At 27.6% G+C, this 11,258-nt stretch overlaps 1 protein-coding gene across 1 annotated transcript; it reads right to left on the reverse strand.

The window, feature by feature from the left end:
- Positions 1-5,969: 5,969 nt before the first annotated feature.
- LOC124920135 (polyamine oxidase 2) lies at positions 5,970-9,222 on the reverse strand. Its single transcript, XM_047460551.1, has 10 exons — positions 8,723-9,222; positions 8,216-8,331; positions 7,917-8,005; positions 7,701-7,814; positions 7,531-7,618; positions 7,354-7,439; positions 7,181-7,283; positions 6,900-6,997; positions 6,378-6,807; positions 5,970-6,282 (listed from the first exon to the last, which is right to left on the reverse strand). The coding sequence occupies exons 1-10, from the start codon at positions 8,760-8,762 to the stop codon at positions 5,974-5,976; spliced, it is 1,473 nt and encodes a 490-aa protein (XP_047316507.1). The 5' UTR covers positions 8,763-9,222; the 3' UTR covers positions 5,970-5,973.
- Positions 9,223-11,258: the final 2,036 nt, after the last annotated feature.

Below are 11,258 nucleotides of genomic sequence, written 5' to 3' on the forward strand. Positions count from 1 at the left end.
TGGTGTATTTTCTAGTCTTCGAGTTAATCTTAATAAGTCAGACATCTTTTTTCAAATTATGTTTCGAATAGAAGAATGATGAGGTTGACAAATAGATGGAAAAGTAAAATAATCTCGAAAATAAGTTAGATAATCCTCATTAAGAGTATGTTGTCATCTATGTCCACATATATTGTGTCGTTATTCATTTCTCTGAGAGTGTAGTGGTGAAAATGGAGAGAATAATGTGTAAATTTATATGAGAATTTTCTAACTCATCGTTTTGTCATCTAGTTAGTTGGGATAAGGTTAAATATTTTAAAGATCAAGGAGGTCAAGATATTTGAGATTTTATTTCTTTTAATAAGGCACTTCTAACAAAATAGTGTAGTATATTTGCAATGGAGCCGAATAGTCTTTGAACATCGATAATCATATGTAAGTATAGTAATGATTGATCTGGTTGGTTCACAAAAATGTCTAATTATCCAGCGAGGTGTAACATTTGGAAGGGAATTTATAATATGTAGAAAAGTTTTCATGAGTAGTCTAGATTCATTATGGGGATGGTTCTTCGATTAGTTTTTGGGACGACATTTGGTGTAGTGTCAAAAATCTAGCTATGACATATATGCGATTGATTTTATTATTATATGTAGAAATACCACAGTTAAAGACATATTTAATCATCAGTGTAGTGGTTTCACTAGCCGAATTAGATATAGAAGAAAAGTAAACATTATGGAGAGTTCGTCCTATAATAGAGTTCTATTTTTGGTATGACGTAAACAAGTGTCACCGTCTGAACAAGACGTTATGCGGTTGTAAAATATGGATAATTTCCACGTGGGCATTGCTACAAATTATTCGTTAATTTTGGTTAGGAAAATTTTGGGTATCAAAGATTACATCCAAGACATCGTTTTTTGGATGGAGCGTTATTCATGATGGAATTATAATTGATGATTGTGCATGAAAAAAAGTTGTACTATGGCTAGTTGTTGTCGTATGTGTCGCAAAGGGTTAAATCGACAACTCACTTACTTGTGTATTGTCGAGGGGTGACTAGTATTTATAGTCTTTTGTGGAGTTAATGAGATTCATTGGGTGAAGACCAAGTCATTAGATAATTGTTGAGAAGTTTGGATTTATGCGACTGATATGGTAGACCTACATATTTGGTTATTATCCTAATTATTTTTTGGTGAACTATTTGGTTGGAGAAAAATCAACTTTTAATGATCGTAGTTATCTGATGCGTATCATTCATAATACTATTATTACGACGTTTTTTAAGATTCGTTTAGAAAAACCAGTAGAATATGTCGGAGAGTTAATCGTTATTTATGATGATTTACGAGTTCGATAACTTATTGAGTACTGTTATATATATATATATATATATATATATATATATATATATATATATATATATATATATATATATATATATATATATATATATATATTTCCTTTCATATTTTGTTTTAATGTTTAAACGTTTTTTTTTCATTTTTTATATACATGAAAATTTTAAAAAATTATTTATTTATTATTATTATTTAAATTAAACAAAATTAAATATAAATAAATATTTAGTTATAGTTTATTATTATATTTTATAATATAATAAAGAAATTAAAATTTTATCATTTTATAAAATAAAGAATTAAAATAGGAATATTAAAATTTATAAAAACTTTATATATTTTTATAATAGGTAAGAGTGTGTATTATATTATACTATTTCTAAGATATAAGTTAAAACTAAATAATATTGTAAATATAAATATTAATCTACATAACAATCATTTTAATTTATTGTATATTATATCTACATTATTGTACATACCAAATGAGAAAAAAATGCAAAGTCATACTAATTTCTAACCTTGTTTTATAAACCTTGTTTGCAATTGACGGCTTAGATAATGAAAGAAGTTATGATATAATGATAACTATAAATCACACATGTATGTCAAAAATAAATAAATTGAATCATATGGGTGTTCTTTATTCTCAACCATCACATCCTTAAACTTTAAATAATAGAAGAGTGCTTAAAAGATATAGTTAGGCAATTCTTTGATAATGAAAGAGGTTATAATATAATGATAACTATATACCACACATCATGTATGACAAAAATAAATAGATTAAAAATAAATAGATTTAATCAGAAAGTCACAAAAATTTAGATGAAGTTTTCATTGTGAGAGAGAAGAGAAGTTTAATAGTGAAAATAGAGAGTAAAAGAGAGGGATTTTTTTTTTTATATATTTAGTAATTTTAATATGAATTTAAATTTGAATTAAACAAGAATAAAATTCTTCTACAACTCAAAAATTTACAATGAAAGGTATAAATAACAAATCACCGAAAAGATAAAAATAAAAATTTCAATATGACTAAACACGATGTCATACCGAACCAAACACAAATAGTGGAAAAAAAACAAATCTTCCAATATGCTACACAAATTATTAGAGTAAAAAAACATTTTTTCGACTTTGGTTAGAAAAGAGAAACTTTTTAGTTACACTATATCTTCAAATATTCAAATTAATCTTCACAACAAAAAATAATAATAATATATATATATATATATATATATATATATATATTATAGTTTAGATAAATAAATAAATTATAAATAAAAATAAAAATCTGAGTGGATGAATAGTATATGTTGATCAACTAATCAAAATTTGCTTAGAAGAGCTTCTTGATTGCATCTCTTACATGAATAAGGTCATCTCTAATTTATAAATTTATTTTTAAACTCAAAATTAAAAAAAAATATCATATCAAACCGTAATTAATTTCCAACCCAAAAACTCATTTACAAACTCAAAAAAATATTCTCAAAATATTTCTTTTTACACTAATTTCTAATTTTTTCAATAATACCTATATACTTATCTAACATTACATATTAAACTCCATAACTTTATAATAACTTATTAAATTTTAAATTCTCATTCAATTATAGAAAATTTTGATAAAATTAATTATAAGTCAATAATTTATGCACATAAAAATCAAATTAAACATTATTAAATTAACACAAATTACATTACACAAATAAAAAAAATTACATCAAAACAAACATTATTAAAATGTACTTCGTACATATAAGATATCTTATGGTACGAAATACTTTTTTTAATAATGTTTGTTTTGATGTAATTTTTTTTTATCAATTCTCGAAATGTTATTAATTATTATAAATTTATGATAGTAAAAATATTAATATAAAATATAGAATAAAAACAAAAAATTAAAATATAAATAAATTATATAAATAAATTATATAAATAAGTTTAATATACCAAATATACATAATTTAAGTATAAGGACTAATAATGGAAGCCAAACATGTGTGCTTCCTATAATACTTTCCAACATGTTAGTATTAAATGTGCAAAAGTAATTAAGGAAGAACAAAAAATCACGAAAGTCTAGGAAGCAAAAAAAATAGAAAAATGAAACGGAAAAATCAAGAATGAAATAGCATATTGTGGAAGTCAAGGATAGTGATAAAAAAGATAAAAATGAGGAAAATGCAGAGGAGAAAAGTAAGAAGAATTCTGGAAAAAATGAAAGCAATGAAGGAAATAAAGTAAAGGGAATCAAAGTGAAGAGGAAAAGAAAATTTTCTATAATGCGAAGGATCGGAATGGAAATAGAAGATGAACCTCGAGTTGTTGTTGAGGAAACTCAAGAGGAAGATACCTAAAATTTCAAAACTGAAACAGAGAATTCTAAAGCCGATAAAGAAGATTCCAAAACCAATGTGAAGTCTGAAGCTGAAACCGAAGATAATGAAGACAAGAACACAGGAATTCAAGTTGAAGATAACAAAGATAAAAGCCTTGAAATTCTCAGAAATAATTCTTTTTATCAAATCAAAACGGGCTCGTACAAAGAGAGAATTCAAAATGAGAAACAACAATACTTATCATCATCTTCATTACAACTTTCTTTCATCGTTAAAGGAACGGGAAAAGGAAGATGAAGGGGAAGAATGTCTCTCAATGAAAACGGATGGCATGGGAAAATGCTAGGCTGAGATAGTTAAGTTTGAATGTAGTTTTTTTTGTTTGTAATCTATGTTTTTATAAAATGTATGAATGTTATCAATTAGTTTTTTTGAGAGTCTTTTGATTGTCATCCTTAATCATAACTATGATTTGTCTAGCTTTAATTTTTCACCCTCCCACTTTTGCAATTTTATTAAAATGGTTTTAACTGTTTTCTCAAAAAAAAAAAATATATATATATATAAGGACTGATTTACACAAATAAAAAACTTTTGAGTATGAGAAATAGTGTCAAACTCAAATTTGAGTATGGATGAAAGAGAATTTGATGAATACTCTTAATAGGTTTGTGTTTGGTTTGATGCTGAGTTGGAGAAGAAAATGTGTTTTTGATTTGTACCAATGCAATCTCAAAATGAGTTTTAATTTTCATTCAACCTACACCCAATGCAATCTCAAAATAAGTTTTTAATTGATTTATCTACAAAACGAAAATATGTGTTTACAATATTCGTAAACTTATTTTATTTTTAATTTTTTAATTGGCCCTCTAACTATTAACTATATTCATTTTAAATATTGATCATTTTCTATATAATTCTTTTTTTATATGTTTAATCTTTTATTTTTATCTTATATATTTTATTAATAATTTCTACCTATTATAACTTTATAATAATGAATACCTATCATAACTTTATAATAATGAATGATAAAAAAAAAATTAAAAAATAATATAATAAGTTTATTAAAATAAAACAAAAAGGTGAAAAAATAAAAATAAAATAATAATATGTTACCCGAATTAATTTATTTAATGATATTTAATTTGTTTATTTGTTTACAAATTATTGATATATAATTAATTTTATCATAATCTTTTTTAATTAATTGAAAATAATTATTAAGGTCAAGTTGTAAATTGATATATATATATAGTATTGAAAATGTTTTTAAAAAGTTGGTATAGAAAGAAATATTCTTTTTAAGTAGTGAAAATATATTTTTGAGTTAAAAGATAATTAAATATGATACTATTTTGGTTGGAGATGATTAAATAAAATATATGTAAATATTGTACAAGTTGAAAAGTAATCATAAAGTAAATAACTAAATATGCTTAAATTAGAATATATAAATACAGTAGAAGTATAATTAACTTTTTTTATATGATTTATTTATATGTTTAATTTTTTGTTTTTATCTTATATATTTTTATTAATATTTTTTACCGATTATAAATTTTTAATAATGAATGATAAAAAAAACTAAAAAATAACAAAAATATTTTATTAAAATTAAACACAAAGGTGCAAAAATAAAAAATAATAATTCGTTACAAGTAACTAAATTAATTTGTTTATTTAATAATCTTTTATTTATTTATTTTATTATAAATTAAAATTATAAAATTGATAAATATATAAGTTAAAATTATATAAAAATAAATAATATTTTAAATTAGTAACACTTACAAGTTTGATTTTTTTAATTCTCATATATAATTCTCATTGAAAATATCTTAAAAGTAAAAAGTTATGATTTATGCAACTTTTTAAATAATAATAAAAAAACTTTTTAAATAATAATAAAAAAGAAGTAATTTTGAGAATAGTAGATAGATAGTATAAACAAAGAATATCTATTATCCACATTCAATATTCTTCTTATTTTGAAATATGGGTAGGAAGAAAAAACTGTTGCCGACACTGTAGAAGAGTTCTTGTTAGCAAAACAGGAGTGCAGATCATATTGTTTGTGGACAAGCTTAATAGCATAGCATAAGTATAATCTAGAACATATAATAGATTATAGTGTCCATTAGAAAAGAACATATGGATAATAATAATAATAGTAAGTAGAGTCACATGATGTTTAAGTCTGCAGGATTTGATTCCTTGCTAAAGCAGAGAGAATTATTAATAATAAAAAGTGATATTAGAAACCAAATTCACAGCCGCGAAATCAGCAGTGGAATGGAGAGAGGAGTGTCCTCGCCCATAGCCGGCTGAAATAAATCCAACTCACCATAACGCTCCAAAACGCGCATTCTGCAATCCTCGGCTGCCATTAATCCAGTCGAGTAAGCACCGTGTACAGAACCGGGGTAGTCTGAACTTGTTGCCTCCCCGGCAAAGAATAGATTATCAACCGGAGTCCTTAACCTATCGTACAAGTCATGCGGTTTCCCAACCGCATCATAACTGTAAGATCCTAGCGAGTTCACATCCGTTCCCCAGTGAGAAACAAGATACTGAATCTGCAATTTAAAATAAAAATCAAAAATCAAGACAACCAAATGGCATATTGCATGGCAAAACCGTCAAATGAGCAAAAACAAATAAGAGAACTTACAGGTGTGGAAGCGTCGGGAAGGATTTTCTTCAGCTGAGTAAAGGCAAAATTAGCTGCAGCTTCATCAGACAGTTTCCCTAAATCGCGAGCAAGCTTCCCAGCAGGCATATAGACAAGAACAGGGTGACTAGTCGCCTTGTGAAGGTTTAGAAAGTAGCTGCACCCGTATGAGGTTTCTGCTACTACTCCCAAGAATTCTACGTTTGGCCAAAACACTTTCTCGAAGTTTAAAATTATCTTGTTCTCAATCCCAATTCCAAGATCTTCAATGGCAGCTTCCTTCCAATCGGGGAGCCTAGGTTCAAATTTAACGATTTTTGATTTTAAGACACCCAGGGGAATGGCGATAACAGCAGCATCAGCTGTAAATACTCTTCCGTCTTCTACAGTTACTTTCACTCCATGGTTGCGTCTAACTATATTTGTAACCCTTTGGAAAAGATAAAATAAAATATCAATACTACATTCGCACAAGATCATACAAAATAAAACAGTCATTTAACCTTTTCTTAGGTACTATACCTGTGATTAAGTCGTATGTCGAGGCCTTTGGCAAGTGTATTAATAACTGGAAGGTAACCACGAACCATGAGCCCATGGCCACCAGGCAACAGTTCTTCCTACAAATCAGAACAACCCTAGGTTAGTCCCAGTTCTCACAATTCAATTGAATATTCAACTAAACTAGGTTACATCTTGATGACTAAGAGCTTTTAATAAATAGATTTTTTGTTAGGGATTAAACTAAACTAGGTTATCTGTTATTTTGGTTGAGGATTTGATTAATGATGGGATAAACTTGCCTGGTCCCAGCATTTCAGTGAGATGGTTTCAGCATCTGCAGCAAACCATCCTTCCATTCTGCACAAGTACCATTGCAATACTTTGTGAGGAAGCCCGTCTAACCTGCAATGCCAATACTTTCAGTAAGATAGTGATGCCAAAATAATAAATAAAAAAAGGTCTGCAATAAAACCTTAGTTCCGGAACTCTTTCAAAGACAAGTGAGATAGCACGTTGAATGGACATGTCTTCTTCGTGTTCCTGTCTTATTTTATCTGTCTGCAACAGCAACAAAAATAATTTGAATTAGAATGATATAGAATATGTAATTGAAAGATCCCAAACCCATACAAAATAGAGCTAGACTTGCCTCTTCCAAGATCTTCTCAAATGCTTGACCAACTTCAGTGACCAAATCTTGAGGGACTTGATTCCCATCCATATCAAATAGTGCATAGCTGAAATTGGAATGTGTTATTAGATGTCTAACCAGAAGGTAGGTAAAATAACAAAATAAAACAATTAGCAATATGATGATACCTTTCCAAATCATGGTCATACAACACGGAGTTGTCACCACTTGTTCGGTAAAGAGGTAACCCTAGCCTTCCAATCAAGGATGCCAGGGGATTTTCTTTGCCGACTCCATGTAACCTGTAATATAAATTATCAAGAAAAGGAATGTACTCATCAGAATCAACAGATAGGAATCATCTTTTCACCCAGAAAACACTAAAACAGGAGAAACCATCTTACCATGATGCACCCAGGTCAACAGGAAAACCAAAAGAGTAATTTGTGTGTACTCGACCACCAATCCTATCTCGCGATTCCAATACCATTACCTGATATCAAAATCATAAGATAATTTGTTTATCAACATATTCAACTTCAGATAACATATTTATTAATCTGCATCTACCACAATGACATAATAATTATATAATAAGATAGATGTCCTCTAAATATGCTAAAGAGGGTCCTAATTTACACAACAGAATGCTTATAATTTACATTAGCACCAATGAAACACAATTGGGAGAGAAAGGAAGTACCTGGAATGAAGCATCATAAAGAGTTCTAGCAGCTGCAAGTCCAGCAAATCCACTACCGATGACAATAACAGTTGGTGCAGCTGCATGTCTTCCTTTAGGGTTTGCAAAACAAGGATCTGCAGATGGTATAGATTATATCAAATTATTCAATTTACCAAATTTGTATTCCTAATGGGTATTATTCTGGGTGAAGAATACCCACTTTTAGTCTCCAAATCTAGACCCCCACTAGTTGGATTTCATAGGGTAGAAGCTCTAAGAGTGACAATAGATTATTGTTAAACCTACTAGGAGGAATCATGAGATTGATCTTCCATATAGAATAGGCCAATCTAGAATAATTCCAAAATATAGTATTGATTGAGACCCTTAATTTGTTATAAAAAAATAATAAAAACCCTATTCGTAAGGAAACAGATGCAAGTTATGATGTCCGCCTAAACTAGCATAAGAAGAATAGATTGATTGAATCTTAATATAAAGAAAGAAGATCGATCCGTGACAAACCTGTGCGTAATTGGCGATTACACCTTTCTCGTGATTCCATTGGGCGATTATGATTGGAGATGATCGGAAAGAATAGTGTGATTAAGATCTCTAAGCAAAATCAATCTAGATAAAGGGTCGACCGGTTTCTGGAAATTGATAAGTGCGGGTGGAAGTTTAGGAGAATAATTAAAAATAAAGATGCGAAGACAGGTGATGAAGTGATTGCAATCAGAAGAGAAACCAAGGTTCATCAAGCAGCTCATGCGTATTCCAGATCCTTCTAGTCCGACGACTGTATAGATTCGAATGAAATCTGAAACGAGATGAATCGAAATTGAACCTAATCACTCTCTCTCTTATTATTATACATCGCCTCTTCTTCCTCCTTCTCCTTGATTGAGTTCTTCACCGAAATCTCCTTGAAAAGATGAAATGGAATCGAGAAATCGAATGGGGGCGATATAATTTGAAGAGAGAGAAAGAGAATGGACGAATTGGAGAGAGAAAGAGAAAGACAGATTGATTTAGGTAAAGGTCCTCCCGGATGCCGTATTATATAATATGTCGGTGCTTTCTTAACTAAATTATTTTTCAATTTCAATGTTTTATTTATTTATTATAATAACGAACTTCTCAAAAATATCTAAGCATTCGGATATATAAATAAATTTAAATTTGAATTTGAAAAAAATAATTATAAATTTAATTATCCGGAAAATTTTGGCAGGAGTTCATCTTTTAAGGAGTGATATAGGAAAAAAATAATTGAAACAGGGAATGAAAAAAATAAAATAAAATAAAATATTAGGAAGCAACATCTTATTGGTTAGAAAAAAAATTTAAGAGAATAAAGATTCTTTTTTATTTTATTATTTTATTTTTTCAGTTAATTTTATTTTATTTTAAAATTCTTCCTTCTAATAATTTATTTTTTATTATTATATTTTTATAATTATTTTAATTTTATTTTCTCACGTGATGTTTTAATCTAAAATTATATATATATATATATATATATATATCATTTTCAAAAAATATAATATTTATAAATAAAAAAATTATTATATTTAAGTTGAATTACATTTTTATACTAACTAAAAACAATTATTTTCTAGCGTAATATTTATTATTCTTAGATGTGGAAGTGATAAATTTTACAACTTAAGAAAGTGGATAATATGTGTTTATTGAAATAATAACTTATTCTTCTTCTTTTTTGAAATTGTGAATTTTGTGACTTTTTTTTATTTTAGAAATTTGTTTTTGGAAAAAATATATACAGATTTGAAGAATATTTAATATAATATTTCAAAAATACTAGCATATAATATTTTCAAATCATAAATGCAATTTATTAATGAAATTAAAATATTAATCTTGAAAATATTTATTATCACAAAATCTGTAATAAAAAAAAACAAAATTGTACAATATTTATTTTATAATAATTAAGGTCTATTGTACAATATTTGTTTAGATTAGTATTTTTTTTTTATTTTAATGTAAGGTCTTGTTCGGATTGGGGTTTTTGAAAAAACCTAGAGAGGGAAAAAGGTAATGATTGGTGATGATTTTGAGGAGGTGATGATTATTTTTGGTAAAAAGATTTAAAGGGTATTGATATATATGAATAAAATAAAAAATAATAATTTAAAATAGAAGGTATTTTAGTATTTTGGTTAATGAAATAAGTGATGTGATTGTTGAGAAGTGATTGATTGGAAAATTGATTTGGGATGAGTTTTTAAAAAAAACCCAAAGAGAACAAGGCCTAAGGGTTATTTGAAAAAAAAAATGATAGCGATGATTTTGAGGAGGTGGAGATTTTTTTATAAATAAATTTAATATATATAAATAAAATGATAATAATAATTTGAAATAATGAATATTTTAATTAATAAATGGAGTGATTTAATAAATTATAAGGGAGTGAAATACATTAGACTCTCTATAAAGTAATAACATTGGGTTAGCTAAAAAAATATTATATTATCAAAATATTATTTAATGGATAAAATAATAAATAGAGCAATTATAGAACAGTATACACCAGAAACTCTAGCTATTGAGTAACAGGGTAAAACAAAAAACCTAACTTTCTAATCAAGTTTTGTAGCTGAGCCAAGTTATTAGAGTTACCGTGTCGTTTGTGTCGTTCGTGCCGATTGTGCCGATCGTGCTGATCGTGCCGAAAACGACCCAAAGCGACTAGCAATCGCGAACACCACAAGTGAATCGCGACCTTGATATCTTGTCGTTCATGCCGATCATTTCGTTTGTTCCAATTGTGTCGTTCGTGTCGATCGTGCCGATCGTGTTGTTCGTGCCTATCGTGTCGATCGTGATGAGAGAATTGACTGAAATCTCCAGAGCTTTTCTCTCTCTTTCTCTGGGTTCATTTATTGTATAAGTGGTTAAAGTATAATCAATTGTAAACATTTTCTATTCTCAAAGTAATTTAATATGTATCGCAAATTGTGCAATATCCTATTTTGTAAAATGATTTTCATCTCAAAATATTCATCTTCAAGTACATACATACAGGGGCGGAGCC

Source organism: Impatiens glandulifera, chromosome 1, assembly GCF_907164915.1.
Source record: "Impatiens glandulifera chromosome 1, dImpGla2.1, whole genome shotgun sequence".
Taxonomy (NCBI): domain Eukaryota; kingdom Viridiplantae; phylum Streptophyta; class Magnoliopsida; order Ericales; family Balsaminaceae; genus Impatiens; species Impatiens glandulifera.